This window comes from Lithobates pipiens, unplaced genomic scaffold (genome assembly GCF_037356315.1).
Source record: "Lithobates pipiens isolate NorthernLeopardFrog02 unplaced genomic scaffold, aLitPip1_a1.2 Scaffold_16, whole genome shotgun sequence".
Taxonomy (NCBI): Eukaryota; Metazoa; Chordata; class Amphibia; order Anura; family Ranidae; genus Lithobates; species Lithobates pipiens.
Window position 1 is genome coordinate 549,863,824 of NW_027507748.1, and position 22,467 is coordinate 549,886,290.

General features: G+C 42.0%; 1 protein-coding gene across 1 annotated transcript; it reads left to right on the forward strand.

Annotated features, from left to right (window-relative positions):
- The first annotated feature begins 8,035 nt into the window (after positions 1 to 8,035).
- On the forward strand, positions 8,036 to 21,325 carry PMEL (premelanosome protein). Its single transcript, XM_077483425.1, has 12 exons — positions 8,036 to 8,190; positions 11,259 to 11,390; positions 11,622 to 11,768; positions 13,840 to 13,968; positions 14,079 to 14,240; positions 15,613 to 15,993; positions 18,384 to 18,929; positions 19,224 to 19,364; positions 19,444 to 19,537; positions 19,812 to 20,017; positions 20,746 to 20,833; positions 20,918 to 21,325. Exons 1-12 carry the CDS (start codon positions 8,109 to 8,111, stop codon positions 21,066 to 21,068), a joined length of 2,259 nt encoding a protein of 752 aa, XP_077339551.1. The 5' UTR covers positions 8,036 to 8,108; the 3' UTR covers positions 21,069 to 21,325.
- Positions 21,326 to 22,467: the final 1,142 nt, after the last annotated feature.

The following is a 22,467-nucleotide window of genomic DNA, read 5'->3' on the forward strand; positions in this document are numbered from 1 at the left end:
GGCTGCATGAGTGCTGCTGGCACTGGGGAACTACAGTTCATTGAGGGAACCATTAATGCCAACACGTACTGTAACATACTTAGGCAGAGCATGATTCTCTCTCTTTGGAGACTGGGCCACAGGCCAGTATTCCAACATGATAACGACCCCAAACACACCTCCAAGACGACCGCTGCCTTGCTAAAGAAGCTCAGGGTAAAGGCGATGGACTGGCCAAGCATGTCTACAGACCTAAACCCTATTGAGCATCTGTGGGGCATCCTCAAATGGAAGGTTGAGGAACGCAAGGTCTCTAACATCCACCTGCTTCGTGATGTCTTCATGGAGGAGTGGAAGAGGACTCCAATGGCAACCTGTGAAGCTTTGGTGAACTCCATGCCCAAGAGGGTTAAGGCAGCGCTGGAAAATAATGGTGGCCACACAAAATATTGACACTTTGGGCACAATTTGCACATTTTCACTTAGGGGTGTACTCACTTTTGTTGCCAGCAGTTTAGACATTAATGGCTGTGTGTTGAGTTATTTTGAGGGGACAGAAAATTTACACTGTTATACAAGCTGTACACTCACTACTTTACATTGTAGCAAAGTGTCATTTCTTCAGTGTTGTCACCTAAAAAGATATAATAAATCATTTACAAAAATGTGAGGGGTGTACTCACTTTTGTGAGATACTGTGTATATAAAAATAAAAATTTTTTTTTTTTTTTTTAAACTGTCATTTTCGGTTTTCAGTTTTTGGCAAAGTGCCTCCTGCATTTTCGGTTTCGACCCCAAAATTTCCATTCGGTGCACCCCTAGTTTAGATCAAAGCATATTCGTGTGTTAGAATGACCCAGTTAAAGTCTAGGCTAAATCCAATTGAGAAAATGTGGCAGTATGTTCAAAATTGCTGTTCACAGACGCTCTCCACCCAATTTAACAGAACTTGAGCTATTTTGCAAATAAGAATGAGCAAAAATGTCACTGTAGATTTGCAAAGCTGGTAGAGATATCCCCAAAAAGATTTGCAGCTGTAATTGTAGTGAAAGGTGGCTCTACAAAGTATTGACTCGGGGGGGCTGAATACAAATGCACACCATATTTTTCACATATTTATTTGTAAAAAAAAATTGAAAATCATTTATCATTTTCCCAATTCACAATTATGTGCCACTTTGTGTTGGCTATTTCGCATAAAATCCCAACAAAATACATTTACGTTTTTGGCTGTAACATGACAAAATGTGGAAAATTTCAAGGGATATGAATACTTTTTAAACTCACTGGCCTCTTTATTGGGTACACCTTGCTAGTATCGGGTTGGACCCCTTTTGCTTTCAAGACTGCCTTAATTCTTCATGGCATAGAGTCAACAAGGTGTTGGAGACATTCCTCAGAGATTTTGGTCCATATTTTAATAAAAAAAAAAAAAAAAACAATAAGACTTTACAATCACTTTAAGAATGGCCTTCAACCTTTTAGGTATCAGGTCTTTAAACAATGGACTATCCTCCATGGGTGCTGTGAGGGTCTTTTTAAGATAAGAAATGGCTGGCTCCACCACAGGAATAGACAATTTTCTGAGGAAACATCCCTCAAAGGCATATTTAGTTTAGGAGAAAGGAGTGTAGCAGGGATATCATCTTGATCTGGCGCCTCAAAAGAGGAGGGGTCTTCCTCAGGTATTGTCTCTTTCTCCTGTACTGTATTTGGCTCAATGGCAATGCCAAAGACTGTTTCCAGAAGGGAGGTTGAAGAGGCATGACTATGACCCCTGCTGTCTAAGGCCTGAACAAGGCCAAAAACTCTGCCCATAAACTCCATTGTGTCAGAAATAGGCTAAGCCTGAGCTATTGAGCCAATCTGCCGTAGAGAAGGAGAGGAGATGCCTTGGTGTAAGCACCTGTAGATGTTTGCATTTCAGGATCAGTGAGTAGAAACCGCCATCAGTGTGGTAGGAGACTGAGGAGATATTGCTCAGCCGGTGTCCAAGAGCAAGTGTGCAAGAGCAATAACATGGGTGCAGTAGTGCCCTCTTTTGTAGTACTTTGCCTTTGGGATTAATAAAGTATTCTGAATCTGAATCAAATAAGAGTGCACAATAGAACAGCACCACATCAGATACTCTTCAGCAAGACAACAACGGGTGCCAAAATGCCATTAGCCCTGGCCATCATAACCGTGCCATCAGAAGGGTGGACTGCAGGCTTTTTTCACCCAAAAAGGGGAAAAATAAACAGGCACCCCTGGATGAATGTTTAATGGACTTCCCAGCTTTACCCTCCATGGTAGGCATGCCATAGGGATCTTCAGAAACTGGGGTCTGCTCCAGGCAGACAGTAGCTCTGGACCAGCAGATTCCAACATTACAGGCCTAGCCTAGCAAGGTAAGTAAGGTTCCCCAAAGCTCTGCCAAGGAGTCAGTTTATCATGAAGCTAAATAAAGCCACAGTGGCTATGGTGCAGCCAAGTAATAATTGAGGCTGACGAGGAGTGGCAGAGGTTACATAGGAGGGTGTCTCTGAAGTCTTTTTCTGACAGTGTAGGGTAGCTGCGTAACTTGAAATTATTTAAAGAAGTCTGTTTCCTTTACTGTACCATCAGGAAACTATACTTGAGTCTAGGCCCAAAGCTAATATCACCCTAGTCAGAGTTATTACAACCTTGCATTTTGAATTTTCTCCACTCATGAACAGGTTCCAAGTTACACCAAAGAAGTGTTTTTCTGAACAAGTAAGAATAGTGTACCACAGCTTCAGATTTTGAGGGAAGTTCATTATTGGACCCCCTTTGACTGCCCTACTGACACCAATCTCTGCTCTACTGACAACGTCCACTGCACTGCTTATATACATGCATGTGTGTTTGTGCTCTGGGGTCAGTGATGGCGAACTTTGGCACCCCAGATGTTTTGGAACTACATTTCCCATGATGCTACACTACACTGCAAAGTGCAGGAGCATCATGGGAAATGTAGTTCCAAAACATCTGGGATGCCAAGGTTCGCCATCACTGTCTGGGGTGCACGCCAATGTTCCCTACGTCAAAACAAAAGGTGTTGAGTAAGCCCCATACACACTATCAGATTTTCTGCTGATTTTAGTCTTCAGATTTACCAAAACCATGTAGTGCAAGGGCCTGCTAAAGTTTGACCTCATATTATATGGTTTTGGTAAATCTGAAGGAAAAACTCAGAAAAACTCGGAAAAAGCAGAAAATCTGATAGTCTGTATGGGGCTTGTACAGATTTTACATCTACAACCAGAGTAAAAAAGTCAGCCCCTTGCCAGCAACTGCAGAGTAGGGATGAGCTCAGGCGTGTTCACATGGTCCACGTGCAGAGCCCGCCAGGAAGTCGGCGCAGTGCTGCGTTAATCACAGGCAGTGAGACATTGCCCCGATGTGCGGCTGCAGAGATCGGGCAATGTCTCATTGCCTGTGATTAGCACAGCGCTGCGCCGACTTCCACACCTGAGCTCATCCCTACTGCAGAATGGGAGCCTTAATCTCTGTGTGGAAAAATGTAGTCTATCTGCAGAGGTCTGACATGCCTCCTACTGAGTCAGACCTATAGCTCTTCAATCAGTAAGGCTGGGTTCACATATGCGGCCATGGTTTCAGCGTGGGAGTCCGGGGTGGGTCTGCTTACCGGTTCTGGTGCGATTCAGGTACAAATTATTTACAACCACACCGCGCATGTGTGAAGGCTGTCGGTTCGCATGGTATGCAAATTGGATGCAGTTCAAAATTGGATCCGCGTATATGTGAACGGAGCCTTAAACTCATGCTCCCCGCTGATTGGAGAGCTCAGGCTCAGGCTCAGGCTCAGGCTCAGGCTCAGCAGAGGGCTTCTCAGAGCTCTCTAAAAGAGTTTCCACATGTAGAGCAAGAATTCCAATCGGCATTTGCTGGCAGGGGAAAAGCTTTTATACTAAGGCTGAGGCTTAATTTTAAAGCTGAAGTTTAGTGATTGTTTTAACCCCTTCCCAACCACATTGGTGTTCCCTTTGAGGCAGGGTTCACATATATGTGAATTGGATGTGGATTTCCCAGCATCCAATTCGCACGACAAGCAAATGTGACTGACTCTCAATGGAGCTTGCTCACACAGATCCTGGGCAGCCGCTCAGCGGATTGCAAAAGGGTCCTGTGTGTGTTTGGGTCTGGTTCAGCTGCAAATTCAGGCAAAAATTCAGGCCTGAATTGCACCTGAACTAATGATCAGACACGCACCGAACTCCAGGCACGAACTCGTGGACACATGTGAACCCGGCCTAAAGCTTGTCTTCAGTGAAATCTCCTCTGCCCCCTGGACACCCCCACAGCTACAATCTTCCAGTAATATATTGCCTCCTTGCAACCTGTCAAACACCCCTGAAAAGTGATCTAGCGTGGACCAGTGGATGTAAACAGACATAAGTCCGTTTACGTCCGCCTGCCCATAGACCTGCATGGAGCTTCCAATCAGGTCCATCTGAAAATCTGACAAGCAGACTTGATGGCAAAGCCTGTGTAAGACCCTCTTCACACTGGTGCAATTTGTCATGTGATTTGACAGTTCCAAGTCGCATGACAAGTGGCACCCCATTGTCAGCAATGGAACTGTTAAAATTGCCCCTATTCATGTTGCAGCAACTTTGAAAAAGGTTCCTGCACTACCTTTTGCAAATTTCATTGCAACTTGCATAGATGTCTGTTAAACAAAGTCGCAAGCCGCAATGAACTCGGAGATGCTAATTGCACTGATCTGCAGCTTTGAAATTGTGCTGAAGTATCATGATTTCAAAGCTGCAACAGTGTGAACCAGGGCTAAAAGGGGCCTAAGATTGTAAATTCGCAAAAGCAGAGCCTCCCTAATCCTCTCATTTTGAATTGTTCTGTAACTATATTGTCTCCTTTTTTTGTAAATTACTGTAGAAACTGCTGGCTCTAAATAAATCCTGTATAATAAAGAATCCTGTGTAATAATTAGAAAGCCAAGTTACTCAGTATCTTACTTTATGTTAAATTAATAAAGCTGAAATCCAGGGAGATAGATTTGATAGAGATTAATGCATGAATGGATTTTTTACGCATTGCAAGTACTTGAATTTTTCTTGGTATTAGCCTCTTGCAGTCCCTATACAACAGAGCTCAGACAGAAGCAAGAGCAAAGCAGCACAGGAGAAGAGGACAGATTTCCAAGGAAATTAGCTCATCTCTGTGCTACTTCTACTTTCACTGTCCAGTCCCAGGCTGGGGAAGTGGAGACCTGGAATTGTTACTGAACTGCAGCAGAACAAATCAGGTCTCTTGCCCTGCTAGACAGAGCTGTGCTGCCTGGCAGAGCGGTGTAAATGACAGGATTGGATGGAAAAATACAAAAAAAAAAACAACTTCCAAATATGCATTTTATCTGTGTATTTAGCTATTTGTCTGGAGTTAGTTAGGCTTATAATGTCGTGAAAAACATAACAACTAAAAAAAAAAAAAAAAAAAAAAAAAAATCAAGTTTAGGGTATATAAATTATTCTGAATCAAACATTACACAAAAGATTTGATGACATAAGTAACAATTACCAAGAACTAGGGACAGTTCCAAATACAAATCATGAAATCCAAGGACTATCCCTAGATACCAGGAGCAGTTGAAAGCTATGCATTGAATCTATGATGGAGTATTATGGTAATATGTTGGCTATGTTTTCAGTTATTTTGTTATATATCTATGATATAAATAAAAATGAAATATAAATATAAATATATATATATATATATAGTATATCTAATAATAATATGTTATAGATCTTAATTTCCATTCCTATAATTCTTAAGATAAAAGAATGAAGTACAGAGATTAAACATGCACGCAGGTCACAGTTCAGGGACATCAAAGGATCATGTGACCTCTAAGTAGGACCAGATCCTTTCATCAGCTGTCTCCTCTAATGAAGTGTAAAAGAGCAGGTGAGGAAGGGCTGGGATTAAGGCCTGACTATAAATCAGGTGCTTCATGTTAGTTGTAGATCAGCAGTGGGGTAAGTAGTTAGGACAAAGGCTTCTTGTTGATAGCTAGAGAGTATGTTTTTTTTGTTACAGCGTCTATAGCCTTATATTTAGTTGTTATAGTGGCAGCTGCATGTGATGGTCCTGTCTTTGCCATTGCTTTCAGACATTTAACGTGGGTTTATGCTGTTGGCTCTATCCCAGGGGTCATCAGACTTTCTAAACAAAGGGCCAAGTTATTGTCCTTCATGCTTTTTTTTAGAGGGGCTGGTCTGTGGCCAGCAGGAGTAGAAATTTTCCTGGCATTGGTAGTAGTGAACATCACCACACTTGGTATTATTGGGAGGAATTGAGCCCCATTGTTGGTGTCAATGGGAGAACTAGTACCCCCATTGCTAGTTGGTAGAATAGTATAATGGTCTGAGGTGTAGTTCCCTAAGGGCTGTATAAAAACAAGCGAAGGGCCACTTCTGGCCCCTGGGCTGCGGTTTGGAGACTATTTTGTCTTGCCAATGTCTGTTATGAGTTGGAACAAATTATTTTTTTTTTTTTTTTGCCCTTCCACATATTACCTTTCCACCTTTTTTGGGTGGTGTTTTTGTTACACCAATCAATGAATGCATGGCCCTCTTGGTAAAACAGCACACACAAATTGCCTTTGTGTTTGCCTCGATTGTACAGTGCCCAACACGCTGCATATAGAGGAGTGTTGCTGCAGTATGTTAGTATTGCCACAATACACCCATCTGAACATGCCCTAAAGTTGATCAAGAAAGTGGTAACACTAAGGGCACTTTCACACTGCTCTATGGAAAAAAAGTGGTAAAAAATGCATATGCACTTTGGTTTTCTGGACTTTAATCTTGTACCTGTGAAACTTACACATGTGACTCGAGTGCATCATGGGTGTGTTGATGCATTTACTGTTCACTTCAATTGGGAGGTGTTTGGTGTAGTGTTAAACATCCAACAAATGGAAATTTTAAAAAGGTAGTACACTGGTATTAAGCATTCCATACTATTCAAAAGGATACTTTTTTTTTTTTTTTTTTTTTTTTCTTGTGTTGGGGTGCTTCCCCCCACCCCCCTCAAAGGTTTTTGGGATTGATGCATCAATCAGAACTAATCTGCTTGCTTGTTATGAGTCTATGTTGAAGCCATTGGATTGGCAGGACATCAGGAAATTCGAAACTTCAAGAGTGGTTTGCAATGGCTGACTACATGCGTCTCCTGGAATTGGCTTATATTGATTTATGTAGCTCAATGGTGCACATCGAATTCTGAAATGCAGCATGTATGGCTGAGACAAAGGTTACAAACCTGCAGTTATTGAAATTTAAACTCTTTGAACTGTGTACTTGTTCTGGAGGAGATTTACTAAAACTCTCAATCTAGCGCACATATGCACGGCAGCCAATCTGCTCTAATTTCAGTTGTTCAATGAATAGAACCTGGAAGCTGATTGGTTTCTATGCAGAGATGCACCAGATTTTGTACTCTACAGGTGTGGTTAAGCCAGGAAAATGGCATGATGGCTAGGCAAATAGCATTCTTGGATGGCGAGAGCAGCAAGGGGAGTCTGTGAATCTCTCCCAGCACTGGCTATCTGTATGTATATGTATATATATATATATATATATATATATATATATATATATATATATATATATATATATATATATATATATATATATATATATATATATATATATATATATATATATATATATATATATATATAAAGGCAGTGCCTCTTGCAGCAACTTGCCTGCAGAGTTCAGTTCACAGGTAGATATCTGCCCATCTGTCCAACCTTGCCCCTAAATACATGTGTTTTGAACATCTTACACTTATTTTTTTTTTTTTTTGGGGGGGGGGGGGGGTGATGGTCCATGGTTTGGTCTTTTGGTTTATGTAAGTATTACACATGATTATGGAGAAAATCACATGGAATACATTGCCTGGGGGGGTCAACTGTCCACTGTGCGTAGTGTGGCTTGTGAGATGATCAGGAATGTATTAATTCTGGTAATGTCACGCTGAAGAGGTGTGACTATGCTAATAAGTGCCTGTTGGATGTTTTAATAGGGACCTTCATTATTTCTTCCACTGCGCTTTAGTCCTGGTTGGGAAGTAAACGGATGACTGAACAAGACATGATGAGAGGGGTCTGGAATTTGGCTGTTTTATGGCTGCTGTGTGCTGGAATAGAGGCTCAGAATAGTAAGTATGGCACCCTCAATTTTCTTTTTGCATCTGCAAGCACTCCAGGGTTTCCTCCAGCAGCTATATACTAAGATGGATGCATTTTTTCTTTTACAAATTTTTTTTATATATTTTTTTTTTGTTAAATGAGTTCCTTGTGTTGTGCAGGTTTGCTGCATTTGAGAAGACTGGTATAAATTTAACTTGGGTTTCCCTTTTTTGTAGAGCAGGAGGAATTAAACGGAGTAAGGCAGCAGGTGGTCAACTATGAGGTTCAGCTTACTAATTTTTAGTATTTTTCAGTCTGACTTTAATTTAACACAGGATTAATTGTAGGTACACACGTTTAGAAAATCAGATGACAACATTTTTTGAACTAATTGTATAATAATCTGCTCGTTGGTACACAGCTTTTGAGAGCTAATCATGACAGTTCATGCAACAATATCCAAAGGGACAAATGCAAAAAAAAAACACTCATCAGATTGTATGATTTGCATTTATTTGGTAGAGTAGTCGACTAAAAACAGGTTGTGACCGCATGCTCGGAAATTATGATACAACACATCACTTCCTAAGTTGTATTCTGACATGCAAGATTTTTTTTTATTTTTTTGTAAATTTAGTAACCTTTCTTTTCGATATGAGACTAGCATGCAACAGACTATCGTCTGTCAGATGATCATCATTGTGTGTAAGACATTGGAAATCTAGGTAGTCTACCTAAACTGTTTTTTGATCAATGCCTAGATCTAAAACTTGTTTTTGTTTTTTTAAACAGCTGTGGTGTCTATGCCCCCTTAAAGCTCACTTTTTGACCCAAGTGTAAACCTCTAAGACCCCTTTCACACTGGAGGCATTTTGGTGCTAAAAATAGCACCAAAAAAACCCATCTGCAATCCCAATATGAAAGCCAGAGTGCTTTCACACTGGGGCACTGCACTGGCAGGACGTCAAAAGTCCTGCAAGCGGCTTCTCTTGGGTGCAGTGTATACACAAAGTGCACCTGCCCATTGAAATCAATGGGCAGCGCCTGCAAAGCAGTTGCACATTGTGGGCACTTTTAACCCTTTAGTCACTAGCAGGGGTTAAAAGCACCACAAAAAGGTAAAGTGCTGCTATAAGTAGCGGCGCTTTACCACTGGCGCCGGCAATGTGAAAGGGATGTTATACTGCATCTTGACATTTCTTAGGTGCAGTGTTTGCATTTTGGGCTCTCTTCTATTTTCATCTAGTGATCCTGCCAGTAAGGGTGGCCATACATCACATAACTTGTCTAAATTTCCTTTAGATTTAACTTCAACTATGTAGTGAAACCTTAGTTTCAATTTGTATGTAATGAGGCAAGCACTTGCATACATGGGTTTTGGAAAATCTGCATAAAATCTAATAGTGCATGGGGTCTTGGTGTGTTTGTTTAAAGGCACTCTTCCAGATGGCTTAGTTTCCAGGGATCAGAATAACCATTCAATACAGCAAGGGTGCCTACATGGTCAGTTTATTTAAAATTTTGATCCCAAAAGGGGGGAAGTTTGCTGTAACTGATTATAAATTATTGGCTGGAGTTTGGCTTCGGTGTTAATCTGCTAGTACATATAACACTAGCCCCTCTCCTTCCCTGCGTTTGCAGGATGGGAATAAACTTGAATGATAAAATAGGGGGGGGGGGAGAGAGAGAATGTGTATCTACCTATTTAGCAGTTTGCTTAATTCCATAGTAATGATATTCCAGACATGTCCTACATGCAGCCATTCAAGATTTGAACTACATAGTTTCAGGCTTCTCTGTAAATTATGACTATAAAAGTAGGGTTTGACAAAACCCTTAGTCACCTGGCCCTTGTGTCCAATGGTTAACGCACTAACAACTTGCTTTTGTTACCACCAGCCTGCAGGTATTCCTATAATATACAAAGTTGCTTGTTTATAAAATGGCAAGCAAAACTGCCATAGTGACAGGTTTATTGATAGAAAACCGATAATGAGAAGCTGCCATTGCTGATCTTAAAATTGCAGTTACAGACTTTCTAGTCGCGCTATTTTGTGTAGCCCACTGAATGCAGGTTTCAAGGTCAAAACTTCTGCATTGCAACTGCATATGTAGTGACTGGATCAAAATTACAGCCAGAGTAGTGTTTTCAGAGGCCACGTGGCTGTGGTGGCAGCCAAGTTCTCACAGTACCACTTCTTTCATATGGTACTGTGTAACTTGCACTGCATCAACAATGGTCACAGCGGACATTTGATTGCTATGGGCTCACTATCAGGGAGGGACCAGTACTATCTAGATGTTCTAGGACAGTGATGGCGAACCTTGGCACCCCAGATGTTTTGGAACTACATTTCCCATGATGCTCCGCTACACTGCAGAGTGCATGAGCATCATGGGAAATGTAGTTCCAAGACATCTGGGGTGCCAAGGTTCGCCATCACTGTTCTAGGCAGAAGAGGATCTGCAAACTTACAAGTGATAAACTCACTGGTATACTAACTCTATGTAATTCCCTTGTGATCACATCCATAGCTTAAGTACTGCAGGGTTGTATGGCCTTCAGTTTAATCGCAAGCAAAAAGAGAATTTGTTTGGATGGGGAGTTTGTGAACTGCTATAATATGGGTAACATTCTTATCCAGTGGGCCCATGGACCTTATTGTTTAGACTGGTCACCCTTCATAAACAATGAGAAGTATCTTTTTGGTTAAAAAAAATGCCTGGTTTGAGGGTGCAGTAAGGGGTGTGGGCGGCAGCACTCATCTCTAATCTGTTCCCAGATATCAGGTCAGATGCCTCAGCTGAGGGTCACATGTAGAATTCCAAAAGGGATTGAATGGCCGCGTGACCCAGCTCTGCCTAGAGCCCCACAGCACGACTCCAGTATGTACATCACATGCTGATTCCAGGGGCTTTGTTAAACCAAGAAGTCTGATGGAAAGGGTGGGGTTAGACAGTATGCCACATCAATGGAATTTGTTTTTAGCATGTGACTCAAACTAGAAGTGTAATTTGAAGATCTGAATATACACCTGCTTTAAATCTAGAGCTAAAATTCAGTTCAGCGCTCTTAATACTGTGCATATTTTTGCAGGATCTCGGAGTAGGGTTCAGCAAGGCAAATCGGAGCTGCAGAGTAATAAGCGCCCTCCCTTCAGGGCATGGAACAGTCAGATGTACCCAATCTGGAAAGGCACCGAGTCACAGAAAAGAGACTGCTGGAAAGGTGAGACATCCAGACTTATAAGCTCTCTGCTTCATTGTAAGATTTATACCACTGATCATGGTTGACCATTAACAATGAAAAGAAAGTAGGCATGGCAAGAGTCTCTCAATGGTCCAGTAGGTGTGATCACTTTTTTTTTTTTTCTTTTTTTTTTTTTTTCTTTTTTTTTTTTTTGTAGCAACTATTTCCTTTGTAAACCTATCTAATAAAGAAAAATGGCTTCCTTTTCAGGAGGTCAAGTGACCTTTAGTGTCCAAAACGATGCACCAACCTTGACTGGTGCCAAAGCCACCTTCTTCATCAAGATTAACTTCCCACAGAATCAGACAGTGCTACCTGATGGACAAGTTGTCTGGAACCAAAACCGCACTGACAATGGTAAGTATGAGCAAAATAACCTGTCAGACCAGAAGCCTATGAGTTAAAGTTAAGGAATTTGGTTATGAGTGAAACTGAACTGCCATTGGTAGTTTCCTGACTGCCATACCAATCTTCTTGGCTTCAATATTTGTGCTGTCCTGGAGCAAGTATGTACCTAAGGATCTGATATTCCTGATCTACATAACTGGGTCCCTGACTTGGCACTTTAAAGTCTAAACATTCAGCCTATCTGGCATTATCAGGCCCATACTTTTCTGGTTTCCTGCTGTGTAAACTCTTCAATCTTTGTATTTTTTATAGCATAAAGGGTTAAAACAAATGTCAATCTCCTGCTGGGATGACTTTCTTCACCTCCTGTCCTAGAAAATTGGATAATATACATTCCTTACGCTGACCCCTTAAATGTGGTTTTCCCACTTGCTTTGACAATTGTCAAAATGGCTGATTACTTCCCGGTGGAGGCATGAACAGAGAAACTGTAAACCTTGTTGGCCAAAACCAGGCTGCTCAATTGAGAATTAACTTTATGGAAACCTGGGGCAGGAGCTTGAGGTGAGTTCTTCAGACTTAAAATCTTAAAGATGTCACTGTGGCAGTTATTTGGGATTCACTTTACTGGAAATGATCAGGTACAATTAATGGTAGCCTTAGATTTGTCTTGAGCTCAAGAATATATTCCCAACCTAATTGTATCCAGAATTGAGGGTTTTTAACCACTTCCCACCCGGCTAATGCACATATACGGCCGGGTGGGAGCCGTCTACTTCTGATAGGACGTTCAGGAACGTCCTTCAGAAGGAGCGGGATCGTGCCCGCGCAGCAGTGCGATCCCGATGTGCTCGTGTCACCCGGACACGGCGCATCTCAGATCGGCAGGAGGGCTCTGTGATTGGGCCTCCTGATCACATGACGGCCGTGGCCAATCACAGCCGTCATGTGATGTAAGCAAACAGCCGGTTGCTAGGCAATCGGCTCCTCCTCTCCTCACACAGAAGTCATTGCTGAGGAGAGCACATCGCTGTAGCCGGCTGATCAGTGAGTATGAGCTGTTTTTACAGCTTTTTACTCACTGATCACCAGTCTAGTGTAAACGCACAACACACAGTATAAACACTGTCCCCAAATAATAATAAAAATATGTCCCACTAAAATCACATGTTCCAATGATTATCTGCACACATATGTACATGATCATTTGCATACATATGTCCATGATCGCACAAACCAATTATACACTTAACGGAATTTTTTTTTTTACCAAAAACATGTAGCAGAATAAATTTTGGCTTAAATTTATGACAATTTGATTTTATTGGATTTCTTTTAAAATAAAAAAAAAATATATATTTTTTTTTTTTTCAAAATTTCCGCTTTTTTTGCGCTTATATCGCAAAAAATTAAAAAAACTGAGTCGTGAATAAATGCCACCAAAATAAAGCTCTATTTGTGCAAACAAAATGATAAAAATTTCATTTGGGTACAGTGTAGCATGACCGCGCAATTGTCATTGAAAGCGCTAGAGCGATGAAAATTGGGCTGGGAAGGAAGGGGGCGAAAGTGCCCTGTATTGAAGTGGTTAAAGTATGAGTTTGTTTACTGGCCAGAAAAAATACAGCCCATTTCTTGTCTGGTTAAAAAAAGCCTGGGCTTATGACATGCACAGATTTCTCCTGTGAGCTTGCCAGGAAAGGGCATGAGCTGTGCCTCTGTGTAAATTCAGGAAGAGAACAGGCTGCAGCTGCCCTCAGTTAAAATGGCTGCAGCCAGACTTGGTGGAGGGAGACTTCTGCAGTATTTGGCAAGTACAGAATCAAAGTGTGTGTGGTGTGTGTGATGCAAGCTTCAGAATGCAGTCTGAACACAATTTGTAAAATGTTTGGCAATTTAAGAAGGGTGGGTCCACATGCCTGGGGGTTAGAAAGGAATTATATGGCTTTTCATATCTGGTTGAATTCTATCCATGGTACTAAAAACCCGAGGACAAACCTTGTTCCCGGGATAAAAAAACAAATTTGTAGCACTTTATTTTCCCCCTCTTGCTTAACTAGTCTCTCTCCTTTTCTAACAGGTACCTGGGCTCCCGTTTATTCTGATGAGGGGACAGAAGGTTCTGAGTGTAAATTTCCAGATGGCAGTCCTTTTCCACATGATTCTGAGAAAAGGCGCAGCAAGTTTGTCTATGTTTGGCAAGCATGGGGTTAGAAACTGTAGTTATACTCTTCCCCCCTCTCCTATTCAAGTTTAAATGCTTGGTGTACTATATATTATATATATTTGTTTTTTTTTTTTTTTTTTTCCACCCTACAGGAAAGTACTGGCAGGTAGTAGATGGCCCTTCCTCCAATCTAACCATAGATACAGATGGTATTCCCCTTGGCTCATACACGATGGAAGTGGTTGTGTACCATTATCGTGGAAGACAAAAGTTTATACCCATTGGCAGCACTTCCTCTCAGTTTGTAATCACAGGTAAGTACAATTTCTACTTTTTTACCTACTCTGCCTTCACAATGGTTGCACATTTGCCCTGCATTTCAAACTTTAAAAAATGATTTTTAAATCCAGTAGTGTTGCATTTATTGTTGGTGTGGCAGACATGTTGATCATGTGAGCTGTCCACTAATTTTCCTAATGGGCAGGGAGAAGGGGCTTGACTTAAAAGCCTGCATTATTGAGGATATCAGACCTTTGTTTGCTTGTGGAGGGTAATTGGGGTACATCTACAAAAGTAGAAAACTCCAAATTCACCATTGCCTTAGTATCTGGTTTAAAGTGCCCACTTTTTTTTTTTTTTTTTTGGATGTAGGCTGAGTTGTATTATAATAGGTAGGGGGGGGGGGGGGGGGTGGGGCGCGCATGTGTGTGGTTAGTCTGAGATGAATGCAAGAGGGGATGGAGGGACAGCAGGCCCACGTCCTACACCACAATATCGATATTTTCCAGAGTTTGACAATCAGCAGATAAAGATACTCCAAATACCTGGTGTTAGTGCTTCAATCATCCTAGCGCCATGATTGTTATGGTGTCGGGCTTATTGAAGTGCATTATTTCTATTACATTGTAATATAAAATCATTCAACTCGCCATAATGCAGAATCGGTGAAAGCCATGAACGTGTCACTAGCCATGTTGCTGCCTGCCATAAGGTGCCCCATCAGACCAGCCTTCCTCACATCTGTCTCCATCAGCAGAGCCCCTCCAGATGCCGTAATTGCCGCGCAGACAGATTGAGCTGCAGCTCCGCCCCTTTCCATACACTTCAGACACTGGCAGCGGGGTGGGCGGCGCCGCAGCATCTCTACTGTATACCAGCTTCTGGTCTTTAAAATGGCGGCCAGCCAAGACATTGTCTCCACTGGCTGCGGACCTCTAGGGGCCGGCGGTGAAAAACTGTGACTAACCGAATTTCCTGGGACAAAATTAAATGGGGGGGGGGGGGGTATCCTAATCCTGAGAATGTCCTGGGAAATTCAGGACAGTTGGCAACTATGGACTTGGGCTGTTTCCCAATGTCTGTCAATCCAAGTACTGTCATGTGGCTGTAGACTTTTATTTTTTTTATTTTTTTGGGCTTTCCTCAGACTTAAACCTCTAAGACACCTACTGTATATCCCAGTAATGAAGTATTCAGAATGAATTATGGGATAACATCAGAACATTACCTGGTAGCGCAGCATCCACTATATGGTAGACTTGGACCAGACTGCTCTGGTGAATCCTGTTAACTGTGTAGTGCCAAACTTATTTTTTTTCAGTAAAATGCATGTTCTTGTACAATAGGGTACAAAGCTTTCATCTTGTGTGTAAATTTTTATATATATTTTTTTTTTCTCCCATGCAGATCAGATACCAGTTTCTGTATCCATATCCCAAGTTCTTGACCTGGACCAGGAGGACCAGCGCTTTATTCAAAATAGAGCTGTGTCCTTCTCTCTAGCAGTTCATGACCCAAGCAACTATCTTCAAGCAGCTGATATCTCCTTCTCCTGGGATTTTGGAGATCAGAGTGGCACATTTATCACCCGAAACACAGCAGTCACCCATACATACATTACACCTGGTGTATTCAATGCAAAAGTTGTTGTGCAGGCTGCCATTCCAATCACTCCATGTGGTGGTACTGTTGCTGTGTTAACAACTGCACAGGTGGTGGGTTCTACAGCTCAACCTCCAGAGCCTTCAACAGGAGCAGCTGCCATAACCACAGCTGGTGGGCAAACTGGTAAGTTCTAGTTTCGTAAATGTGTTCCTCTGCACTCCAGCTGTGGTGAAAACACAAATCCCAACATGCCTGTGATTGGGTCTTGCAATATCTCATGGGACTTGGTTGCTCCACAGCTGGAGGGCTGAGGTTGCCTACCCCTGTACATGTACATATTATACGTCATCCAAAGCATCTAGCTTATAGCTGCCATTATGCTAAGGAAAGCGAAGCTTTTGGCATTGAGTCTTGATCAGGAATACAAAACTACTTAAGGGATAACGTTTTGCAGGCCCATTAGTTTAGTGTATGTAGCACTGACTCCTGAAGGAGCGGCTGGTTTTAATGGGCTTACTGTTACCTTCTTCACCTTAATTCACATCTAGGGGTTTCCTGTGATGGATGCCCAGAAACTATAGACTGATGACTGATCCGCTAAAAGGGATTTTTATTTGCAAAAACTTAGTCTCTCAGTATAGGATCAGAGGGTTTGGGTGAAAAGTCCAGGTACTTGGTGTTAACGTTGGTAATAAAAACGTCCTCTTTGCGTAAAATCCAGAGAATAGCCATTCACAGCTGGATCCTCACCCTAGTTGGATAGTCCTCTCACCAGGCCCAGTGGCCAACAGGGTTCTTCAGTCAGGAACAAGTCTCTTCCACAGACTATTGTAGAACAGGAAACTAGAAAGGACCACACGAGATTGAATTCCCTTAGGTCCTTCAGCTTTACCAGGCTCTTGCTAGGAAGCCAACCCTTGCATGGCGTTCTTCTGAAGAGTCCTCCCCTGCATAACTACAAATTTGCTGGGCCTCTTCTTAACCTGAGATGGCACCGGATCAACTTTAAATCCTTGCTTTCGTTTCCTTGACTCAGGCCAGTCAGCCCCGAAACAGTCGGGTGGATCTGCACCCCAGGCCATAGGTGTCCTGGGGGCTGGTCAGGAGGACCAGTGAGTCAGAACATACTTCTGGACCAGAACCATGTGACAGCCGCATCTTAAGTACCCTCTCCCAAAAAGCACAGAGTGACACTCCCACTGGGCTGACTCCGCAAGTAACCTTAAAGCACCCAACCAGACTGTTTCCATGCCTGCCAGAAGTGACAGCGCCCACTATGGCCAGTCCGAACACCCTATAGTCCAGCCAGACTGGTTTGGGTATGATTATTCAAAATTTTGGCCTCGGCATCAAACTGCAGTTTAGGTGTAACTTTTTTAATTTCAAAAACACATAGTGTGTGCTCTTCAGGAGCCGGTGCTACATGTGTATAACAGTATCAGTATTCCGTGACCTATCGTCTGAAGCACTTCTATGAATTTTAGTTGTACATCACTAGCAAAAATCTGTCTTAAGTTCTATGTATCCTGTAATGTCTATACACAGCACATTAATTTCAAATTGTCAAAATAAACCTGAATTGTCAACAATTGCATAAAGCCAAAACTGAGGCACACTGTTTATTTAGTATGCCCTGTTCTCTCCAATTCTGCTTCTCCTCCTCTCATATTGTAACTGATTATTCGCTACTACAAATTTCATTCTGAATACAGCTTGCTCACCCCCCCCCCCCCCCCCCATTATCTTTACTAATCCATGAGGTGCAGCATGGCCATATAGAGAATACGACAAAACCAAGAGGGATTGCTGCACTTTACTGCCATTTTGTAGTACCATTTAATGTCTCAATGTTAACATTGAGAGTCTACAACAGGGGTCTCAAACTGGCGGCCCTCCAGCTGTTGAGAAACTACAAGTCCCATCATGCCTCTGCTTGTGGGAGTCATGCTTGTAAATGTCAGCCTTGCAATGCCTCATGGGACTTGTAGTTTAGCAACAGCTGGAGGGCCGCCAGTTTGAGACCCCTGTTCTACAACATTGAATATATAAATCTGTCAAGCATCTGGAAATCCATTACATGCATGAGAAACAACTTGGCAAGCGAGATGCATCTCTTGCATGTAATTGAACTGATGTATGCAATGTGTTTTACACTGAGAAATTGAGTTATACACATAGCAGTAGTGTGGTTTTTTTTTTTTTTTTTTTTTTTTTTTTTTTTTTTTATATAGACAGCTTTGTGCTATTGTTATGATTTAATTTTCTTCAAATTTTAAGTGCAGCAATCCCTCTTGGTTGGAGATGTGTGTAAAAAATCTTTTTAATTCCCCCCCCCCCCCCTCTTGTGAACCAACTGAGATCCCATAGCTCTCGTGGCAGCAATTTAGTATTGGCCTCCCCTCAAATATCAATAGAGGAGCAATTTCAATGAGCAAATCTTCCTGAAACCGTTATCTATCTTAGTTAATGGCTATTCTTTTGGACATAAAATGTAAATTTTGTTTTGACCCATAAGCGGTATACAGGTGCAGAAGCTAAATGGGTAAACCCTCTTTATTTTTTTTTCTCTACAGTTGCACCCAGTACTGCTGCAGTTCCAAGTAACTCAACACTGTTGGACACAGATGCTAATTCCTTGGTGACTGTTGCTTCCCTAAATGAAGAGGTTAATGTGGAACCAGAAGACCCTGTGATTGCAACTGCTGTTCCTGAAAATGAGCAAGCCTTGCCAGAAGATGAGGTGGTAGCTGCAACAGCAATTGTGGCTGCAGAAGAGGCTGCTGCTAACCAGGCTGTAGTAGCTGTAACCCAACCAGAAGCAGTGGGCACAGAGGCTACCCAGGATGTAATTCCAAGTGAAGAATCTGTGACCGAAGATGTGCCATTAGACAATGCTCCAGATCAGCTTGACGTAAATGCAACCCAAGTTGCTGAGGGCACAGATGCTACTGAGGCTACCCAGGATGTAATTCCAAGTGAAGAATCTGTGATAGAAGATGTGCCATTAGACAATGCTCCAGATCAGCTTGACGTAAATGCAACCCAAGTTGCTGAGGGCACAGATGCTGCACCAGCTACTGAGGCTGCCCAGGATGTAGCTAGTGCTGTACCTACACAAGGTAGGTGTCTCCAAAGGTACAAATCTTGTCATCCTGTAAGATTTTTCTGTTGCTGAGACGTGTAGTATCCATAGGTCAGATACTTCTATTTCAAGCTGCCAAGTGATGGCCAGATTGCTACACAGGAAGTCGAATACCCATGGTTGTATGGGGAAGATGACTACAAACAAGGGTTTAGTGCTGGAATGTTATCTGTAGTTTTTTTGTTTTGTTTTTTACCTACAGACAAGTGTCCCCTTGCAGCGTAAAGGTTCTGCCAAATTTCATAAATGTTTGCTCTGTTTTATTTTACAGCTGTGGCAAATGAAATTGTAACGGTCACTGAGGCAAATGGTGAAGTGTTGCTGCTGGCCAAGCGACAGGCACCAGAAGGACCCATTGGAGGATGTTTGCTTTATCGTTATGGAACATTTGCAGCTGACCTGGATATTGTCTGTAAGTCTCTTTAATGCAAGACTTTTTTTTTTTTTTTGTTTGTTTGTTTGTGTGTTCTAATGCTTTTCTCTCGTCATAGCGGGCATTGAAAGTGTACAAATTGTGCAAGTGGAGCCAGTTGTATCAGCAGGGCTTGAGAATACAGTGGACCTTACAATCACATGTCAAGGAAGGTAAGGGTGCAGAAAGTTCAGGGGATGTGGTACTACCAGTATGAGATGCAAGGGCTTAATCTGCAGTTCTGCTATAGGTAAATCAATAGCATTCATACTTTGGTAGTATAAACTTGTCGTAGAACTAATGAAAGTGTTTCAGCATTTTTAAAAGAATCTGTTGGTTCTACTGATGGTACTTTAGCACATATATTGAGTCAGGCACCTGTAGTAACTGAAGATTTGTGAATCTGAACTGCAGCTAACGCTTTTTTTTTTTTTTTTTTTTCTTTAGTGTACCAAGAGAAGCATGCACTGTAATATCTGGCCCTGACTGTAATAATCCACAGCAGATGGTATGCAGCCCAGTGGAACCCTCTTCTGACTGTCAGCTGGTCCTGCGTCAGGTCTTCAATGAAACGGGGGTCTTCTGTGTTAATGTGTCATTGGCTGATGATGTTAGCTTGGCAGTTGCCAGCACTCAAGTTAGTGTTTCAGCAGGTAGGTAGCAGTATGAGCTTATGTGACTATCATCTGTAATGTGTTCTGTCTAACAATTTGTGATCCCTATACAACGCTACAGTGCAAAGGCAAGCTGCTTGCCATGAATGACATGTGGCTCTAAACATGTTAACTCAGTTATCAGCTTAACTAGAAGCTGTTGGTCCCTGCACAGTCCAAACTGTTCCAAGCAACTGACCATGTGGGTCAGCTTGGTGATCTTTCATCATCCCTGTTTCTTGATTTGCACAACCCAGAAGACCTATCCTGAAATATGTAAGACTGGCATTGACAGATTTGTGAAAGTGTCTTGCATGATAACTTTAATGTACCTGTGTAGGCTGTGCCACTTTAGAATGGCATGCAAGACATTCTTTCAAAAGCTTTCTGGACCAGGGTCTTATTGTGTGCCAAAAGAGTTGGTCTTGATTGCATCTGTTTTTTTAAGATGCAAACTGACAGCATTTTTGAATTTGTTGCATTCCAATCTAGTAATGGGGCATTATAACCAATTTTGGTGCTTGAGTCAAGTGTTGCATATGCATCATGATTTGGCCCAATACAATAACCAGAGTAACTCCTGAACTGGTCCAGTAGTTGTTTTAAAGTCCCAACCCCCATACCAATGACTTGGTTGGCAATTCTCATTGGGCTACAGAATTGTGCAGGGAGGCATTACCTGACACATCTTTTAGGTCTAATCTTGAATCCTACTGTTCCTTCCACAGGTGCAGCAGCTTCAGTGAATGGAATTGCTGTTACAGTTGGCATTCTCCTGGCTGCTCTTGCAGTAGCTACTGTAGCTTACACTTACAGGTATGCACTTGTCTCTGTAACCTGCACATTTCCATGAGCTGGATATTACTCAAGACACTCACTTTTATTTCTTTTCCAACTTAGGCATGTGAAGGCATACACTCCAATCAGAAGTGGCCATACAACTGGTAACTGGTTTCCTGATCGGCCATCTCTCTGGCTCTTCATTCAAAATGCCCTTGGGCGATCTGCAAGTGGAGAGAATAGCCCCCTTCTAAATGGTCGGGTAGTGTGAGGCCAAAGATGAGCATGGACGAGAGTTGGCTCAAAAGCTCTGCCAAATACCTTGCACTCAATTGGGACAAACCATTTTTATTTTCTATGCTGGATATCATGCTATTGACATGTTCTCCTGTATAAATTCACTGATATTGAGGTCCAGTGGTATAAACCTACACAGGATGGGTTGTCTTTTCCTTGTGGAAGAGTTCATTGGCACAACCTTCAACCTATGGCTGAACTCTTTGCCACCAATAAATTCTCTTAAACATCTATTTGGTGGTTGACTTTTTCCTTCTGGGTGTGGGGGGGGGTTTGTCAATGGGGGGGGGGGGGGGGGGGGGGGGAGAAACCATAATGCAATGTTGATGGGTTAAACCTTAATTTATGGAAATGGCACTTGGACAGGCAGGGTTTTTCCTCTTCTATATTCTGTCACAGCCAACCAAATGGGCTTATCTGTCTATTTTGGTCTCTTAAAAAATGTATTTTTGCTTCATCACTTCCTGTAGATAATCTCCCATAATGCATTGGCTTGCTGCATTACAGAATAGGTGTGTATCAGTCTGAACCATGGCCCCCTGATTACTCTACCACCTACCATCAGCCATGTAGTGCAAGGGTCTATATGGTTTTATATGTATTGTTCATGGGGGGGGTTCTCCTATTAAGTCTAGTCTTTGGGTGTATTTTTTTTTTTTTTGCAAGGTTTCTGCATTTAGGGGTGCTGTTATGCTTTTGGTGCCATAAAGTTGACTAGTTTTATCTGTACAAAGGTGGCCATACATGATACAATCTGATTGTAAGGAGACCATTGGCCAACTGTCTTGTCTCCAACTGGGATGGTATTGGCACTATGTAGGGGATAGATCTAAAGGACAGATAGTATAGCCTTCAGGATATGGATCGCATGTGTATGTTTATTATACTACAGCTCTGCTCAACATAGGCTGTTATCTGATCATTCTGCCAATGAGCAATCTATGCTAAGATGGGGAAAGGTAAAATATAAATGATCACTGATTGTATTGTAAAAGCATGGAGCTGCAGAGGTGAGTGGAAATTGACACTCATGGAGAATCGGTGTGTGGTGCTCTACTTTCATCTGATTCTCCCATCCGGACAGCTAACAGTTGTTAATGGTACACTGGCTGAAATAATTCCTCGTTTAGGACAAAGGCATCTTATATTCTGCAAAAGTACACTAAAGTTGATGTAAAAACTGACATGCCCAGTAAATGGCCCCGGCTGATGGAGAAAAAACAAATTTCCCTACACTTTATATGAATAGCTGCTGTCTTCAGCTTGCTATATTCTTTAAAAAGGTCACATTGCATTAGAACTCTTACTTCCTGTTTCAGCAGTAGGTGTAGTCTTGGCATACACTATGACAGCTAATTGGAGGAAAGGTGCAC